Source organism: Lampris incognitus, chromosome 5, assembly GCF_029633865.1.
Source record: "Lampris incognitus isolate fLamInc1 chromosome 5, fLamInc1.hap2, whole genome shotgun sequence".
NCBI classification, from domain to species: domain Eukaryota; kingdom Metazoa; phylum Chordata; class Actinopteri; order Lampriformes; family Lampridae; genus Lampris; species Lampris incognitus.
The window spans coordinates 8,769,139-8,789,366 of NC_079215.1; the positions used below are offsets into that span (position 1 = coordinate 8,769,139).

At 45.7% G+C, this 20,228-nt stretch overlaps 2 protein-coding genes across 2 annotated transcripts in view; both read right to left on the minus strand.

Annotated features, from left to right (window-relative positions):
* Window positions 1–301: 301 nt before the first annotated feature.
* On the minus strand, window positions 302–7,118 carry LOC130112392 (beta-1,3-galactosyltransferase 2-like). The gene is made up of 2 exons (XM_056279729.1): window positions 7,083–7,118; window positions 302–1,390 (listed from the first exon to the last, which is right to left on the minus strand). Exons 1-2 carry the CDS (start codon window positions 7,116–7,118, stop codon window positions 302–304), a joined length of 1,125 nt encoding a protein of 374 aa, XP_056135704.1.
* Window positions 7,119–7,455: 337 nt separating this feature from the next.
* Window positions 7,456–20,228, minus strand: part of glis2a (GLIS family zinc finger 2a) — a 59,404-nt gene continuing 46,631 nt past the window's right edge. The window contains exons 4-7 of the mRNA XM_056279875.1: window positions 19,512–19,697; window positions 18,537–18,670; window positions 16,323–16,441; window positions 7,456–10,505 (exon numbers count right to left, since the gene is read on the minus strand). Of these exons, the coding sequence (XP_056135850.1) occupies window positions 9,823–10,505; window positions 16,323–16,441; window positions 18,537–18,670; window positions 19,512–19,697 (1,122 nt within the window). The 3' untranslated portion in view covers window positions 7,456–9,822. The remainder of the gene's footprint in view (window positions 10,506–16,322; window positions 16,442–18,536; window positions 18,671–19,511; window positions 19,698–20,228) is intronic.

Genomic DNA, 20,228 nt, shown 5'->3' on the forward strand with positions numbered 1-20,228 from the left:
ACATACAGGACAAGTTGTCCGCCAGGAGAGGTTTGAGAAACGCTGCGCTATACCATCTCTCAGCATGTTTTTGTGTAAATAGTTAGTAATCTACTTCTTATGTCTAAAATAAATATACTAAAACTTCTGAATGGTTTTCAATTTCCATGAAACTATCATTACCTTTGCCATTAACACCCCCCGTTCCCCGTTCCAGTAGTCATCCCTCCAGTACCTGTAAATCTAACATGAGGCTAGGGTTCTCCATTCCCACCACACCCCTTCTGCCTAGTGACCAAGTGAGCCTGTAGTCATGTCTGTCTTAACAGGGTGAGCCAGGCTTTTTCAAGTCTGTCCAGTACTTCACCAACTGTTGTGCAGAGCCAAGGATATAGGTAATGACTTGAGAGAATTCACAACGATTGTATCCCGAGTTATAGGCTTTGAATTGGGAAGGATTTGGAGGCCCAGAGGGGGTAAGTCCCAGCAGTTTCATACACATGCCAATGTAGGCATCTTCAATATTAAAGGGCTTGATGCTCTTTGAAATCTCAACAAATTTCTCTGGAAGATCATTAGAAAATATGTAGCCCATGCCCAATGTGTAGGTTGGGTAAGTGTGATCTGGGTACAACTCCTCTGGCACGTACCACTTGGAGTTCTTAGTGCGGACGACTGGCCTGTTCCACATGAGCATTCCTGTCAGGTAGTTCACTTTAGGGATGTCAGGTTTCTTCAACATGTTTACCAGATTTTCAATATTCAGGAACATGTCTGAATCAACCTTCATAGCATAGGATGCATTAGGGCAGTGGGTTACCAGCCAGTCCATGATCACCATGGTCTTGGTGGTCAGATTTTGGTAAGTGTCCATGAAATTACTCTGGATCAGGTCATGGTGCAACAGATTCTCCTGCTTGAGCGCTTCCTGCTGCTGCTCAGTACCTGGTCCTTTATTGAGGCCTAGCATAAAGAAAGTCTGGACCAGCTCACCCTGAACCAGTGTCTCATTTCCCCAAGTCTTCCTGATGGCATGTCGAGCTGCCAGGTTACCAGGTGCCACTGGAACCATCAGAACCAGGAAAGGGGTCTTGACCTTGCAGGCCTCTGTGTTATCCATGATAAAGCGGTAGTTGCGTGGGTGGGCTGAGTGGTATTGAAGGGTTGTGGTCATGCTACTGACGTTGCCATTCAAGGCAGTCGTGTTGCTATTCAAGGCAGTCATGTTGCTATTCAAGGCAGTCATGTTCACTTCATGGGTTCGATTTATCCAAGGGGTCTTTGGGTAGTGCACATGTGCTGGAAACCATGTCAGGGAGTTGATGCATAACAGCCTTGAGCAGACAACAGTCACAGTGAACAGAACCAGGAACAGGAATCTGTAATATAGAAAGGAATTACAGTTTAAACTCTGGTTAATGAGATTTTCTACTGTACAGACGCTTCACCACTTTGCTCTCTGCTTAGCTCTGGTTTCTATCAGTATTTATGAACATTTTCCTTTTTTTCCTGCCTTGATACCTAAACTCTAAACAGTGATGCTTTTTTACCTGCCGTTGCTCAGTAAAGCAAGTTATTGATATTACAACCAGTGGATCATATGATGACTCTGGACCCTGTCTGGATCCATCAAGATGCACAGCTTGTCCCAGACTACTCCAGAAGATTTCTGTGCTGGAATGCAAAATATTTGCACTGAAAAAAACCAAAACAAACTTGCTGACACACTGCCTATTACTGGGTCTGCTGTCAGTGAGCTGCACTGAGCTGCCCCGAATGCACGACTATCTTTATCCAAAACTTGGCCAAGCCGAACCAGAACTAGCACCAATGGAAAGATACCTTAAAAAAACTCAAATGAAAAGACGATGAAAAGTTATGCCATCACACAAGTCCAAGAGAGCGGCTCATCTTACCTCAACACTTGACACCAGGCCAACTAAAGGAGCTAAACATAAGTCACAGTCACAACTTTACACCTGGGGAACAGGTCAAGTCAAGTCAATGTTGATTGTATATCCCAATATCACAAATTACAAATGTGCCTCAGTGGGCTTTACAGCAACACAATACCCTGTCATTAGACCCTCTCATCGGATAAGGAACAACTCCCTAAAAAAAAAAACCTTTAACAGGGAGGAAAAATAGGAAGAAACCTCAGGGAGAGCAGCAGATGAGGGATCTCTCTCCCAAGATGGACAATGTTCAATGGATGTTGTGTTCACACTATTTACAGAATACAACATTGAAAGAGGATGACAGAATTATAATGGAATTATAAAATATATGAAGAATATGATGAGCCAGGTATGAGCTATGAGCCATTGTCCAACCTGCCTGAATTTGATATGGAGGCTAACGGCATTCACAGGTCCAAGACGAAATAAGTACGGCTTTCACCAAAGTTTGAAAGAACTCGCTCAAACAAGCGTCCACATCATGAGACTCCACTGGAGGAAACATTGGAACTAGGCATCCTAATTGTAGGAGACTCTGCTATTAGAAACAAACAGCAAGATGTTCAAAACATGTTGTTTCCCAGGTGCTTTAGTCTGACATAAATGGAAAAATCCAACAGCTGATATCTGAACACTTGAAATCAGTCAAATTATTGTGCATGTGGAAACTAATGATACATGCAGAGAGCAAGCTGAACTGTTGAAACAGGACTTTGATGAACTGGTTCAGACACTGGCCTGGCAAGCTAGCAATTCCAGTGTTAATTAATGGACCATCGCCGACAGTCAACAGAGAGATAAATAAGTTCGGTAGATTACTGGCATTAAACTCATGGCTTTCCATAAAATGCAATTTAAAAAGTCTGAACTTCATTGACAATTTCAATTTGTTCTGGGGACAGAAACGCCTTTTCTGAGTGGATGGTGAGCATCCACACAAATCTGGAGTGAAGTTATTAACAGACAATTTTCTCAACTGTATTCTTTACCCATCCGCCTCCTGCCAGTGCCTGATGTCACCAAGACCCCCCTCTTCACACTGTCACAGGAGATCCGATACCACACTCTGTCTAATCGCCTTCTTCCTATCGGAGATTCAGACAGACCACCATCACAGATAAAGGGTTGACCTGCTACAGCAGGGCACCAGGCTACATTCTACCTTTAATTTGGCCACCCAGTCCCAGTCAGCCAACAACCCGGCACATACTCCCCCACCCTTCTCGCTCTCTCCTAGTTCCCCTCACTTAGCATTCCCAGATAGAATGAATGATCCGGTGAATGCTGGAATCGAGCTCCGCCCCCAGACTCTGCCCTGACCCCCATTTCCCTGCACTGTGTCTGCTGGCTGCAGGTTGCTGAGATGTTTTGGTTCCCTGCTCTAACAATGGTGACTCTCCTCAGTATTCTATTATCAAGCTGGAGCCCTCAGCCTGTCTCAAGGCTATGCTTGTTATTGAATTGTCCAGGAACAGAAGGAGTGCAACATACCGTTTCCGCAGGTCGGGTGTGTTAAATCTGGTATCTATATCTCTGGGGAAACAAAAGCAAAGTTGTCTGAGAGCCAGCCAAAAATTCCATAATTAAAATGAAATCATCAAATGGCAGGTCTCTTACAAACGAAGCACTTTTAGTTAATGATTTTATTATTGATATCAGCATGTTTAATTGAGACAGTCCCAACAAATGTTATATTTGTTTTGTAAGAGTTGATAAGAGAGAGGCTTTGGAGACAAAGCAAGAGAGTCGAGATTGAGATGGTTTGGACATGTGTGGAGGAGAGATGCTGGGTATATTGGGAGAAGGATGCTGAATATGGAGCTGCCAGGGAAGAGGAAAAGAGGAAGGCCAAAGAGGAGGTTTATGGATGTGGTGAGGGAGGACATGCAGGTGGCTGGTGTGATAGAGGAAGATGCAGAGGACAGGAAGAGATGGAAACGGGCGAGCTGCTGTGGCGACCCCTAATGGGAGCAGCTGAAAGAAGAAGAAGAAGAGAGGTCATCAGTACTGCTATGGCAGGCCAAAACACTAGGCCACCTACACATTTGTATGATAATAGCTTGGCATCCATGTCACAATTTGATGCCATTACCTTCAAATCACTTGAGGAAATAGTGCTTTCTCTCAACCTGCTGTATTGATCCTATTCCATCAAGCCTTTTTAAAAATGTTTTTAGCTTCCTGGCAACAGACTTACTGCAAATAGATCAAGCCGCTCTTAAAAAAAAGTGTAACCTGGATGCCTCTGTAATTAGCAACTACAGACCAATTTCAACTTTGTCTTTCATTAGTAAAATCATTTAAAAGTCTGTTCTTCAACAAGTCAGTAGCTTTTTAACATCAAATGCATTTCTGGACAATTCACTATTGGGATTTTGGGCCCACCACAGCACTGAAACTGCACTTATTAAGGTTTTAAATGGCGTTCATCTAAACACAGACTCTAGCAAAACCTCTGTCTTAATGCTACTTGATCTTAGTGCTGTTTTCAACACTGTAGACCAGGGTCCAGGGGTGGCTAACCATGTGCCATGGAGAGCCATGTGTATGCAGGTTTTCAGTACTAATCCTTTAGCCTGTATACCTGTGCCTGGGATTAGTCTGGAAGAGGTAAGGTGATACGCCTGAACAGGTGTTTTACTGTCTTTATCTGGACACACGTTACTGGACTGCGGGGTTTTCCGAAATGTGTCACGTTCTGGGAAGAGAGGTCACTTTTTTCTTTTTTCTTTTTTGCACTTGCATTGTTGCACATTGCTTTTTCTCATTTAGGCACCCCTTTAAAGGTACAGTTCACCCCCAAAATCAAAAATACCTGTTTTTCCTCTTCCCTGTAGTGCAGTTAATCATCTATATCCAAAGGAGTTGAATCAAGTGCAACTGGACTTGGTATATATCCGTGAAGACGTTTCGCCTCTCATCCAAGAGGCTTCCTCAGTTCGTGCCTTTCTGACTAGACCAAGCTAGTCTGACTGGCTGCTGATGAGACTCAGAATGTATCCTCTTTGGAGTCGTTGTCAGAGCTATAGATGTCCATGGCTCTTTGTGTCCCGATGTTTACCAACGCCCGTCGCTAACAGAGCCATAGATATGAGTGGCTCTTTTGTGTACCAATGTTAGGCCGTGCCCGTCGTTATCGGAGCTATTGATATGCGTGGCTCTCCTGTGCTCCGATGTCCAGCCGGGCCCGTCGCCATCGGAGCTATTGATTTGCATTTGTTTAGCAGCGACGGTCGTTGGGGGTGTTAGTTTCGACTTCATTGTTCAGTGGTCATGAGAGCTGTTGGAACCGTTAGTGACCGACTGTTGTTCTTGGAGGCTAGGCTTCTTGAGTCTCCTGGGTAGAGATGACAGGACAGCATTGTAAGTGGGAGATAGGTGGTGTCGCAGACCTCCTCCTCTGCTGAGGGATGGTTTTTCCAGTTTCGCATAGATGGCTTCCTTCACCCCTCTTTCAAACCATTTATCTTCTCTGTCCAAAATGTGTACGTTGCTGTCCTGGAAGGAGTGTGTCTTCTCCTTTAGGTGTAGATAGAGTGCTGAGTCTTGTCCTGAGGAGTTTGGCCTTCTGTGTTGGGCCATCCGCTTGTGTAGTGGTTGTTTGGTTTCTCCCATGTATAGGTCAGTGCAATCCTCATTGCATTGTACAGCATACACCAGATTGCTTTTTTGGGTGTGTGGTACACGGTCTTTGGGATGAAACAGTCTTTGTGGGAGTGTGTTGCTGGGTTTGAAGTATACCGGGATGCGGTGTTTGTTGAAAATTCTCCTGAGTTTCCCGGAGACCCCAGAAACATACGGGATGACTGTGCTATTCCTTCTGTTCCTCTTCTCCTCATCGCTCACCTGGTTGGTCTTTTTGGAATGTGTTGCAATTTTCATAAAGGTCCAACTGGGGTAGCCTCAGGTTTTTAAAGCTCCCCTCAGGTGTTTGTGTTCTTCTCGTTGGGCCTGAGTGCTGCTGGGCACATTGTCAGCTCTGTGTTGCAGAGTTCTGATGACGCTCAGTTTGTGTCCCAGAGGGTGGTGTGAGTCGAAAAGTAGAGATTGGTCCATGTGTAAACACTTGCACCTCTTGTGTTTGGATTTTGACCCAAACACGACCGTCGCTGATAAACAAATGCATATCAATAGTTCCAATGGCGACGGGCGCGGCTGGACATCGGTACACAAAAGAGCCACTCATATCTATGGCTCTGTTAGCGACGGGCGTCGGTAAACGTCGGGACACAAAGAGCCATGGACATCTATAGCTCTGACAACGACTCCAAAGAGGATAAATATCTGAGTCTCGTCTCCAGCCAGTCAGACTAGCTTGGTCTAGTCAGAAAAGCACGAACTGAGGAAGCCTCTTGGATGAGAGGCGAAACGTCTTCACGGATATATACCAAGTCCAGTTGCACTTCATTCAACTCCTTTGCATAACCATGACCTAAATGAATGAGAACATTCACAGACAATCATCTATTATCATTTTGGTGTGAGCTGCCAGGTTTTTGGAGATATCAGCCGTGGAAATCTCTGCTTCCTCTGGAACACAACAGAACTGGGGACTGTATTACGTGCCCAGGTATGCAGTCCACACACCTGCACCGTAAATCTGATAAGACCATATGAACTCTCTGCTTACACCACCTGTATTGCACTACCTCGCGAACATATCTCACTGCTACCTGCACCGCACAAATGACATAATACACGACATAATACCATACATTTCATATTCTTCTTCTTCTTTCGGCTTGTCCCCTGTTTCCCAGGGGTCGCCCCAGCAGGATTTGATAGTTTCCATCGGTACCCTGTGAGGGCACGGCAACGATGGCAGTCTTGTCAACGTAATGATTTGGCAAAATTTTACATCTCTTCCTGACACAACCACTAACCTTATGGACGGGGGGGGGGGTATATCATATTATATTATAAATGTATATTATATTGTTATATTATTTTAAATCTATATCTGTTGTTAGGAGGAGCGTCAGTAGCCAGTGGCACCTCCTGGCACCATGGTTTTCCCTTCCATTACATTACCAAAGCAAACAAGCTATACGGCTGTTGTGACTAATCATAGTGTATTATCTTGATGACAATTTTGTCGTATTTGTGTGAGAAAAAAAAAAGACTTAAACGTCCTCACCTCTTCACCTTCTTTCCATCTGGCTTTGTCACTTTGGTTTCCATTGCCGCCAACTTAATTTCCTTTCCCCTGATTTTTCCCTATCCCGAGACGCGGGAGAACGAGGTGATGGGGTATTACTCACTAGCAGATAAACCACTCGAACACTCGGCTTTTAACTGCAGGTGGCGGAAGCTGAAAAGGCTTTTCTGTAAGACACGGAGGAAGGGGACCAGGTAATAATAACACTGTCACACCTTGTAAAAGAGCTGCAGCTATAATAATTTACAGGTTGGGATTCTTTGCCCTATGCAAATAAATATGGGCGATAAAATCCTGTTGGACATAGCGGATACAAACACGCAGAACTCATCAAGCCAATAAACACGCCACACGTGAATAAACATTACTCCTTTACTGACATCGAGTCATCGTCATCGTCCATAAAAAAAAAAAAAAAAAAAACTGAAGTGGCCGTGATGTATATATCACATCTCGTCATTACAATTCATCCTTTGAAACAAAAAACACAAAAAGTACATTTATACGTCTTTAAATTTGTTTACATTTAACTCATATGCTGTGTGTATGTTGTGTATTGCAGGTGTAACACAAGGCACTTGTTTAAGATACTGACTACAATAGTACACTTATTAAGTGTGCAAACATGGATATATGATAAGTAAACTCAGAAGGGTTACTGGCCGCATCTGGCCATTGTCGAGGTTTGACCTTTGACCTTAAAGACACTTAACTTGGCAAATTCTTTGCATCTTGAACCATTGCTTGCCATCGTCTCTTTCATATTGGCCAGGTGCTCGGGTGTACGTCTAAGACACTTCTTAAGCACATGTGCATCACCGGCCAATACAAGTCATTTCATGTGTATCACCAGCCAATACAAGTTATTTAATGTGTATCACCGGCCAATACAAGTCATTTAATGTGCATCACCGGCCAATACAAGTCATTTCATGTGTATCACCGGCCAATACAAGTAATTTAATGTGCATCACCGGCCAATACAAGTCGTTTCATGCGTATCACCGGCCAATACAAGTTATTTAATGTGCATCACCGGTCAATACAAGTCGTTTCATGCGTATCACCGGCCAATACAAGTCATTTCATGTGTATCACCGGCCAATACAAGTCATTTAATGTGCATCACCGGCCAATACAAGTCATTTCATGTGTATCACCGGCCAATACAAGTCATTTAATGTGCATCACCGGCCAATACAAGTCATTTCATGCGTATCACCGGCCAATACAAGTCATTTCATGCGTATCACCGGCCAATACAAGTCATTTAATGTGCATCACCGGCCAATACAAGTCATTTCATGTGTATCACCGGCCAATACAAGTCATTTAATGTGCATCACCGGCCAATACAAGTCATTTCATGTGTATCACCGGCCAATACAAGTCATTTCATGTGTATCACCGGCCAATACAAGTCATTTCATGTGTATCACCGGCCAATACAAGTCATTTAACCAAACTTTATGTGGCTCCTGTCTGACTTGCTGTAAGGCAGATCCTGTTCAGATCGTTGTCATTAGAACAATTAAGAAAGCAATTAAATATACTAAACTGCCAGCGTGGGGAGAAACCGTCAAATTACCTTCAGTAAAGTTCACTGTTCGTATTGTGTATTTTCTTCTTTTTTTTTTCCGAGACTCAAAACATATTTGGGTTTGTCAGACGGAGTGTTGTGTAAAAACAGAGCTGTGTACAATATTGTGCTTGAGATGTACGAACAACTTCCACGTTTCCCCGGGGAAATCACGCACGCGGTGAGAAGTTCTGCGTTTCGAAATCTGGGTTAGAGACGAGCAGGTTGTCCTGTTTTCTTACTTACGTTTCTGCTGCGTGATAAGGAGTCACGTGGGTGTGCATTTGTTGTGTGTGTGTGTGTGTGTGTGTGATAGCATAACTGAAAAATATGTTACCTAATCAAAATAACACCGAGGGCGAAAGTCGTCTTGAAAATCCCCGTCACACACAGCAGGGTTATGATGGTAAAATGCTGCAGGTCCGATTCCAAAGTGAATAATTTTGCCGCCTGAAACTCATTAGTCAGTATTTCAAAAACACAGATCACTCCCTTGTAGTAAACACGACTGGTTTGTACGCAAAGGTCTGAAGTGACTTGTGACCTCCATAATAATCAATAATAATAATCAGTAATGTGCTTTTCTTTCAAACCATCGATCAGTATTTAAGTACTTCTATCAACAATCACTTTGGACTCCATATTGCACTCTATCTTAACGCTGCTAACGGGATTCGGGATGCGCCCCGCTGAAGGGCGGGGTAGCGCTGGTGAAACGGGTAGCCTTCCTCATCAAGCTGTACGAGAGTAACGTTGTCGGTTATGCAGTACGTTGCCGTTTGCCCCCTTCCGGTACTGCCCTTTTCACTACACAGATGTATGAATTTGCCACACGGGTCTGTGCGAGCAGTCCAGCGGGGTTGTCGACCATCATGCGGGTAACATTTAGTTGGTTTCCGGCCTGGAATGGTTTAAAGTGTTACTGGGTATATTGCAGGGAACAGTGGCCTTTAGTCCCATTAAAAAACAAAAATTGGCCCAATCTGCCAAGTCCCTCCCAACCGGCACACCTGGATACATTCACAAGGACACACACGTTTAGTCACATGTCTACATTAACAGCACACACACACACACACACACACACACACACACACACACACACCGTTCCCTTGAAATAAGCATTTGGAGGCATGTGAGTTCATCTTCTAGCTGACAACAGCTGGTTTGAGGAGAAAAGCCCCGGGGGGTACCACAACCCAAGACAAGGGGTCACCCCGTGTGGTCCCAACTCTGGCAGACAGGTTAAGCACCTCCCCCTCTCGCTCGCCCTCCCCTTCCTCCTCTTCCTCCCCGACCCCTACCCTCCCCAAGCCTAGAGCACCCAGCCCTAGCATGGACACAGCCGACAGTCCAAACGGCATCAAGGGGGCGTCGTGCAGGCCCAGCGCCTCCCTGCTGCTCCTTCCTCCACCACCTCCTAGGGAGAATAATGGCGCCCCCTGGTGGCCCAGTGCTCTGGCATGGCAAAGGGCAGAGAGTGGCAGGGTGGCGCCAAGCCCCCCAAGGAGACTCGCTGCAGCCCCAGGGATGATGATGCGGGCACTGCTCATGTAGGGCGACTCAGCGGCCCCTTGGGCTCCCTGGGCCCCCTGCAGGCTCCTCACTGCCTCCAGTCTGCCCGGGGAGCCATGCTCCTGGGCTACGAAGTGTCCATGGGCTTTGATGTGTTTACGCAGCGAGCTGGGGTCCGTGTAGCGTTTCAGGCAGCCGGCCATCTTGCAGGAGTAGGGTTTGTCCACGTAGTGGGTGCGCGTGTGCTTAAAGCGGTCGCTGGAGTTTGAGTACCGCTTGCTGCATCCCTCGTAAGGGCAGATGTAAGGTTTCTCTCCTGGAAAAAATAAGAGGGATGGGGTAGAGAGAAAGAGAAAAACACAACTGTTGGATTACACAATCACGGAAAGATGCTCTGAACAGGAGTTCAATGAAAAGTTTCAATTCAATTCAGTAGCAATTTTAGCACAAAGAAAGGGAGATGATGGAGGGAAGAGGGAAAAAAAAGGTCACGTCTTTTTCTCTGATTCTGGACTATCTCTTCCTCCTACTTAAAACTGCTGTGAGGAGTTTTTGGATTTATATACAGTGGCTTGCAAAAGTATTCATACCCCTTGAACTTTTCCACATTTTGTCCCGTTACGACCACAAACATAAATATATTTTATTGGAATTTTATGTGAAAGACCAACACAAAGTGGCACACAACTGAAGTACAAAGAAAATTACACATAATTTAACATTTTTTTTACAAATAAAAAACTGAACAGTGCGGTGTGCAAAAGTATTCAGCCCCCCTTTTCTCTGAGTGCAACCAACTGCCTTCATAAGTTGCCTGATGATTGCTGAATGATCGAATGTTGACCTAATGACTAAAGAGAGTCAAACTGTGTGTAATCTAATCTCAGGACAAATACAGCTGTTCTGTGATGGCCTCAGAGGTTTGTTAAGAGAATATTGGGGAGCAAACAGGAGGATCATGAAGTCCAAGGAACACACCAGACAGGTCAGGGATAAAGTTGTGGAGAAGTTTAAAGCAGGGCTAGGCTATAAAAAGATTTCCCAAGCTTTGAACATCTCGCGGAGCACTGTTCAATCCATCATCTGGAAATGGAAAGAGTATGGCACAACTGCAAACCTACCAAGACACGGCCGTCCACCTAAACTTACAGGCCGAACAAGGAGAGCACTGATCAGAGATGCAGCCAAGAGGCCCATGGTGACTCTGGACGAACTGCAGAGATCCACAGCTCAGGTGGGGGAATCTGTCCACAGGACAACTATTGGTCGTGCACTGCACAAATCTGGCCTTTATGGAAGAGTGGCAAGAAGAAAGCCATTGTTAAAAGAAAACCATAAGAAGTCCCGTTTGCAGTTTTCCAGAAGCCATGTGGGGGACACAGCAAACATGTGGAAGAAGGTGCTCTGGTCAGATGAGACCAAAAGTGAACTTTTTGGCGTAAATGCAAAACGCTATGTGTGGCGGAAAACTAACACTGCACATCACTCTGAACACACCATCCCCACTGTCAAACATGGTGGTGGCAGCATCATGCTCTGGGGGTGCTTCTCTTCAGCAGGGACAGGGAAGATGGTCAGAGTTGATGGGAAGATGGATAGAGCCAAATACAGGGCAATCTTGGAAGAAAACCTGTTGGAGTCTGCAAAAGACTTGAGACTGGGGCGGAGGTTCACCTTCCAGCAGAACAACGACCCTAAACATAAAGCCCGGGCTACAATGGACTGGTTTAAAACAAAACATATTCATGTGTTAGAATGGCCCAGTCAAAGTCCAGACCTAAAGCCAATTGAGAATCTGTGGCAAGATCTGAAAACGGCCGTTCACAAACGCTCTCCATCTAATCTGACTGAGCTTGAGCTGTTTTGCAAAGAAGAATGGGCAACAATGTCAGTCTCTAGATGTGCAAAGCTGGTAGAGACATACCCCAAAAGACTTGCAGCTGGAATTGCAGCACAAGGCGGTTCCACAAAGTATTGACTCGGGGGCTGAATACTTTTGCACAGCGCACTTTTCAGTTTTTTATTTGTAAAAATTTTTTTAAATCATGTATCATTTTCTTTGTACTTCACAATTGTGTGCCACTGTGTGTTGGTCTTTCACATAAAATTCTAATAAAATATATTTATGTTTGTGGTCGAAACGTGACAAAATGTGGAAAAGTTCAAGGGGTATGAATACTTTTGCAAGCCACTGTGTGTGTATATACTATATATATATAAATGTGTTTATAAGATGTAATGTTTCTCAGTGGCGTTGTGGCTGTGTACCCCACATCTGTGTGGTGGGAATCGTTTCGTCAGACTTCACAGGGACTCCAACCCTGACACCAGCATTTAGACTCATTATGTAGCAGATATCCACTCCTCTCGGAGACGCCCTCTCCTCAGTATAAGGGCTGTGCACTGGCAAGATTCTGGTGACATTATTCACATCATGATACAAGAATCACAATTCAATATACTATATCCCAATGTTGTGATATATAGTGATGTTACAAACACTGAAAAATGGAAACATTTTGTCAAAATTGTGGAAACATGTCAAAGGAAAACACCTCATCATGAGTACAATCAGAGCCGGAGCTACTGTGGCACCAGCAAACGCCTGCTGCTGCTGTGGTTCTGTGCAGCCCTGTTACAATACTACACATGCCCCCTAGTGGTCAGAGATATAAACTACACAATAAGTATCTTATGCACGCTCAATAATCCAGGTAAGGAAATACCTGGAAGTTGAACACAACTCGGTCGTGTGGCTGCCACGTGTGACTTTACGAGTCAGTGCAACGTTCTCAGAAAATTGAAAAATTATGAAAATTCAAAGAGGAAAAATGAAAAATTATGAAAAATGAAATGTAAAAATTCAAAATTATGAACGATAGCATTGCTCTGCTCCACTGCATCAGTATTTTCTTACACGCCTGTCGATTGTGTGTTTCATACAACTGCTAATCAGTGGAAAACTTCTTGTAGCACATGTGGCATTTTTTATAATAGTATTCAACACATTTTCATTGTGAATTGGTCTACTTCAGTGTGGCACAAGTAGATGAAAATAAAAATAAAAGCAGACAACAAGCCGCCTGGTTACCACGACAGTTGGAAAAGCAGTCAGTAAAGCTAACAGAACAGCCGTGCATTATGGGAATTACTGTCACTGTTTGGAAGAGTGTTTGATCAGTCTGCTTGACTTGAACCTTTCATTGTATAACAATATTACACAACTCGGTTCAGTGCTTTCCATATACAGAAGAAGGCCCCCCACCCGAGGAAATGGATATTTGCACAAGTAGTGACTGCACACATCGATATCTCCATCTGCGTATCCATGCAAACATTAAGACATATGACATATAGGAGGCACTGGCCCATATCGGATACACCCTGCTTTGCACAATCAAATCTAAGTCTTGCCAAGGGGTGAACACATCTCCCAAACGCATAGCATCCACATCTTCTGATAACTGACGGGCTGGACATGACAAGGACTCCTGGCCTTCAGCCAGGGCAGCGTGTTTTAAGGCTGAACGATATTGGAAAATAAAATGACACTGCGATATTTTGATTTTTGCAATATGTATTGTGATGTTAAAGAAGAACAGGAGTCACACAGTTTCACCGGATATGTGGAGCTTTTAACCCCGATCGCTCAGTTCGGAAAGAATTCATCATTTCAACAGTGACTCGGGTGGTCTTAAAGGGGGAAATAAGGCGCTTGTTCAATACCCTGATTGACTTAAAATGAGTGTTCAGTTAATGCTCACCCATCAATCCAGGCTAGTCCATAATCTACACAATAGTTATCATGGATTGGATTTGGCATATTTGGGCCATAGTCACTATTTACCACATGGGCCACTTCAGGGTCACATCCAGATTACATGCTCCCGGTAGCTGCTCGCATCCAGTTTAAGACTCTGGTGCTAGCCTACAGGGCAGTGAAAGGAACAGCTCCTTCCTATCTCCAGGCCATTGTCAAGCCCTACACCCCCGCCCAACCAGTTCGCTCTGTTGCCTCGGGACGCCTGGTTGCCCCATCGCTCAGAGGCCCTTGCTGCCGATCGACCTGGTCACGGCTCTTTTCTGTCCTGGCCCCACAGTGGTGGAATGAACTCCCCACTGATGTCAGGACAGCAGAGTCGCTGCCCATCTTTCGGCGCAGGTTGAAAACTCACCTCTTTAAGAACTACTACCCTGTTACTTGTTCTTAGCACTTTTTGTATTCACTCAAAAAAAAAAAAATCTCTTTCTTGCACTTTTACTTTAGCACTGGTTTTGCTCTTAGATGCTTGTTTAGATGCACTTATGACCTCTGATGACTAGTAGTTCTCCTGATTTCCTATGTTAAATGCACTATTGTAAGTCGCTTTGGATAAAAGCGTTGGCTAAATGACTGTAATGTAATGTAATGTAATGCCGAGAGCACCGCATCTTTGCCAAGAAAGGCCCACATTGGATTTGGCATATTTGGGCCACATTTGCTATTATACCTCTGGACCACTTCAGGCTCCCATCCATTTTGTCAGGGCCAGAAGAAGACCATCAGTGCCGCATCGGTGCCTGAAGTGGCCCACATCCGGATGCTATCTGGGTGGCTAACGGGTCAGACCCTTGAGTTGACTGGTTAGCGCAGTTGCCCGTGGTGCAGAGAACCCGGGTTGGACTCCCAGCTGCCCCCTGAATTCTCGCTACATTGGTGGCAGTGGTGGGATGCATATGTGCTCAGAGGCGTGAGGGAGTTCGTATGCTGAAGCACGGCGATGCACTTCCCGTAGGAGGGAGGCGGTGTAACAGTGTAATGACCACGGATGTGTAGACTCGCTAGCCCTTGGCTAACAGGTCGGACCCTTTAGTTCACTGGTTAGCGCAGTTGCCCATGGTGCAGAGAATCTGGGTTCGACTCCTGGCTGACCCCTGAATTCTCAACAACAGTGTGTGAAGTCTGGACGGTTTGTTCAGTCACACCGTCCATGCAGAGACTGTTGCGACTTCCACTGATACTTAACACTGAATAACACGACCTTCTGTCATGTTATTCAGTGTTATCACTAATACTACTAATACTGTTATTAACACTGAATAATACGCCCTTCTAATGTAGCGAGAATTCAGGGGGCAGCCGGGAATCGAACCTGGGTTGCCCGCACCATGGGCGACTGCACTAACCAGTCAACTAAAGGGTCCGACCCGTTAGCCAATGGCTAGCAAGTCTACACATCTGTGGTTGTTACGCTGGTACACTAGTCTATACATTTCCAGGTTACCCAGGGCACCTGGGAACCCTGATTGTGCTTAATGCTGCAATACAGTATCACTTATAGGAATTAACATGACTAAATATGCATGCATTTCTTCTTTTGCAGTGTGCATAAATTTCTGAAACAATATACTATTCAAAGAAAGTTGAATTGGTTCATTTGGACACACATTATTATTATTATCATTATTAATGCATCGGGCGTTCGGGTAGTGTAGCAGTCTATTCCGTTGCCAACCAACACGGGGATCCTGGTTCAAATCCTCGCGTTACCTCCGGCTTGGTCAGGCGTCCCTACAGACACAACTGGCTGTGTCTGCAGGTGGGAAGCCGGATGTGGGTATGTGTCCTGGTCGCTGCACTAGCGCCTCCTCTGGGCGGTCGGGGCGCCTGTTCGGGGGGGAGGGGGAACTGAGGGGAATAGCGTGATCCTCTCACGCGCTACGTCCCCCTGGCGAAACTCCTCACTGTCAGGTGAAAAGAAGCGGCTGGTGACTCCACATGTATCGGAGGAGGCATGTGGTGGTCTGCAGCCCTCCCCGGATCGGCAGAGGGGGTGGAGCAGTGACCAGGACGGCTCGGAAGAGTGGGGTAACTGGCCGGATACAATTGGGGCGAAAAAGGGAAAATCCCTCCCCCCCCAAAAAATGTTATTTATGAATCAGATGAACTGATTCAACTTTCTTTCTTTGATTTTCTTACCTGGATTATTGAGCATGCATAAAGACATGTCGTTCAGCCCTAGTGTGTTTTTTAATGAGTACAGTGGGAGGCTCTCATTCTGCGGTACACCCAATGGGATTATTCATGTCTGTGGACTGGGCTGCACTACTGCTTGGCTGGTTCTGCGCCAAGCGAATGTCTCGGTGGACTGACCTGTGTGTGAGCGAGTGTGTATCTTGAGATTTTCCAGACGTGAGAAGCTCTTGCTGCAGGTGGGGCAGTGGTGCGGCTTCTCGTTGGTGTGCGTGCGGATGTGGATCAGCATCTTGTACCTGCAAAACACAACACATCGCCACAATGTAGCACCGGTACGACATGGAAAAACATCATCACGAAGATCACAGGGAATTTCTCTCAATATCAACATACATCACCATACCTACTCACATGTGGGAAAATACCGTGGTTTTTTTTTTTCCTCCCCGTTTTTCTCCCCAATTGTATCCGGCCAATTACCCCACTCTTCCGAGCCGTCCCGGTCTCTGCTCCACCCCCTCTGCTGATCTGGGGAGGGCTGCAGACTACCACATGCTTTCTCTGATACATGTGGAGTCGCCAGCCGCTTCTTTTCACCTGATAGTGAGGAGTTTCGCCAGGGGGATGTAGCGCGTGGGAGGATCACGCTATCCCCCCCCAGTCCCCCCCCAAATAGGCGCCCCGACCGACCAGAGGAGGTGCTAGTGCAGCGACAGGGGCACATACCCACATCCGGCTTCCCACCCGTAGACACAGCCAATTGTGTCTGTAGGGATGCCCGACCAAGCTGGAGGTAACATGGGGATTCGAACCGGCGAGCCTCATGTTGGTAGGCAACGGAATAGACCGCCACGCTACCCGGATGCCCCACTTTGGCAATATTTCTGATGACACGCTGATGCTACTGCAGAATATAGTAGTTCAACTGAATTGAGACGGACACAGAAACACACACAAACAATTATGTTCTCAACACTTTGAGGGTTTTAGGGATCCGGCTGCGAATATCTGAGTCAAAACCCAGTCGCTGTAGTGCAGGACTGCTGCAGAAGCTGCACCTCCGTGTCTCCGTTCATTGTCACGTTCATTGTCACGTGCACGTGGTTATCACGCCACCTGCCTTCCTCTCTTTGTTACTGCTGATTGATGAATGACCTCCCCACCGCGGTGCACAGCTCCCGCTCACATCTCTCCCCTATACAAGTCCAGACAATCCCTTGTGCTGAGGTGCCAAACTCTCTTTTCACCTCTGATTTTCCCCTCCTAGCACTTCTCTGTGAAGGAAGACTAGAACATTGACAATGGCTCCAGCGTCTTCCCCGCAATCAGAGAATTTGAGCTGTTTCTCTGCTCCCATACTCAGTCCAAGTAGGTATGGATAAGATCATTGGCTAAGGTGTCCTAAATGTTAATGTAAAATAAAAGCCAGGGCCTAGTCCCGTGATAAGTACGCAACGCAGAGAGACCAGCATTCACAGAATATACAGGATTTTCTGAAAATATAAAATGCATGCACCAACATCATCCATTCTCCTGCATGCTACCGAAGGGCAACGCCATTTGACGCCTCATACAATGACCATAGATGGGCGGCACAGTGGTGCAGTGGTTAGCGCGGTCGCCTCACAGCAAGAAGGTTCTGGGTTCAAGCCCTAGGGTAGTCCAACCTTGGGGGTCGTCCCGGGTCGTCCTCGATGTGGAGTTTGTATGTTCTCCCCATGTCTGTGTGGATTTCCTCCCACAGTCCAAAGACATGTAGGCCAGGCGAATCGGCCGTACTAAATTGTCCCTAGGTATGACTGTGTATGTGTGTGCGTGTATGTCGGCCCTGTGTGATGGCCTGGCGGCCTGTCCAGGGTGTTTCCCCGCCTGCCGCCCAATGATTGCTGGGATAGGCTCCAGCATCCCCGCGACCCTGAGAGCAGGATAAGCGGTTCGGACAATGGATGGATGGACAATGACCATAGCTGCTTTCACAGTGGTCATGTGCATCTCTACTAGATGCAGTGAAGCTGTGTATCAGTTTAACCCTACGTGTTACGGGGTTGAACAAACCTCCCCACTGCTCCTGGCTTTCACCAGCCAAACAGGAGTGAGACATAGTGAAGAGTTATTAAAGTTACAGAACTCTCATAACCCACTTAAAATGCTTTTTATGATACGGCCACGATGGATTTTGAACCCATCTGCACCCTTTGTGTTAATGAGCTATCAATGCCCCCTTTCAAAGGCAGGTTGCGTGCTAGTTGAAATCTCAAAATTGAAAGGTGTGTTAAATTTCTCAGGTTTTGCTTCTACATCACAGCTTGTGTTACGTAACATCTGCTCCGGGGAGGATTTTTTCACGTGTGAATCGCAGAGAAAGCCAAAAGGGTATGAGCAGTGTCTTACCTGGCGTTGAAGCCTCTCCCGTTACGAGCACAGCCCTCCCACTGGCAGCGGTACCCAGAGTCCTTCTCAGGCCTGACGTGGTAGTCGTTGATGTGATCCACCAAATCCTGGAGCGAGTCAAACAGCAGGTGGCACTAGAGGGTAGAGAGAGAGGTAGAGAGGTTTAGAGAGAAAAATTTAGAGAGAGACAGTGAGAGACAGAAAGGGAGGTAGAGAGAGAGAGAGAGACGTAGAGAGACAAGTAGAGACAGAGAGAGATAGAGAGACAGGTAGCAAGAGAGCGAGTGGTAGGGAGAGGTAGCAAGAGAGGTGGAGAGAGAGTGGTAGAGAGAGAGAGACAGGTAGAGAGCCAGCGAGAGAACAAATTTTGACTTAAGATTTAAGATACTTTATTGTCATTGTGTGTCATTGTTAACTCTGTAGATAAAACTAATTCTCGTTTATGCTTAATAAACTGAGTACAATTCAGGGTTCCCTCGCTGTAGGAATTCATTCTCCAGGACGTTTCATCAACTTTTTCCAAAACTTTTTGCTTTGGATGTACCTGACAGCTACTGTTACAGCAGCTCATATCAACGATCACGTCATCTGACTGTAACTTCCAGCTGGTCGCTGACTTCAAGCACTGATGTGCAAGCTTAGCGGCTAAAAGTGTGATCTCAGCTAAAAGTATGACAAGAATTACACAACCTCAGAAGGTAAAACTATGATTTTACAACCTAACTTTACAACTTTCCATGACCTCAGTAATATTTCCATGACTTCTGATCCGTTTTATCATTTTCCAGGTGAGTTTCCATGATTGGAAAACTAGTCTATGAAATTCCAGGTCACGTGGGAACCCTGAAAATTTCAGAAAATCATAAATTGTACTGTTTGATTTGCTTGTTTTGTTTGTTGTTGTTTTTTTCAGCAAAACATTCAGATCTGACAGGAATGTAGTGTGTTCATCCTCAATACTGGCATCCCGCTTGCCTTCATCCAACGGCAGGCCAGCGGTTCATCTGAGGAGCGCGCGGGCGAAGCTCGCTCCTCCTTCTTCTGACCAACAAACCCTGAGGAGGGGAAGTTGTACCCGGCCCCCGGGCTTCTGATGGGCAAGTAGAAGTGATAGCCTTGCACTGAAGCTCTTCCCTCGGCTTGCTGAGGATGGATTCGCTCCTGGGCAAAAGGGGGGACGAAATGGAGAACATGGAGAAAGAGGTCAGTGGTCACTATGACGAAGGAAAAGGATCGAAAAAACAGAAGGAAAAATGGGTCAAAAGATAACTGTTGAATGGATGCCCAGCAAGGTGAGCCTAGCTTCCCGTTAAAGATGTCCTTCCTTATCCATATTGACTCACGGCGCTACACATCGCATCTGTTTTCATGAACGAGTGGCTGTAGAAGAATCAACGTCGCAACATTTGTGCCATTTTCTACCCGTCCAGCTACACAGAGAATGGCACATTTCATGAGTGCCATGCTTCAAGAACATTCTATGCTGCTGTGTTACACCCTGCAAAACCAAACCTTCAAGCTGCCTCAGGGAGTTTTTCACCAATTATTTATTTCTATATAACTTAATCTAAATGACTAACATAATTCACTGAGACCATCAGTGAGAAGATTAGATATTACAACACAATGATTCCTAATGCTCGTCTCCGAACTGGATTCACCGCCAAATCTGACTAAATGATTGATGACTGA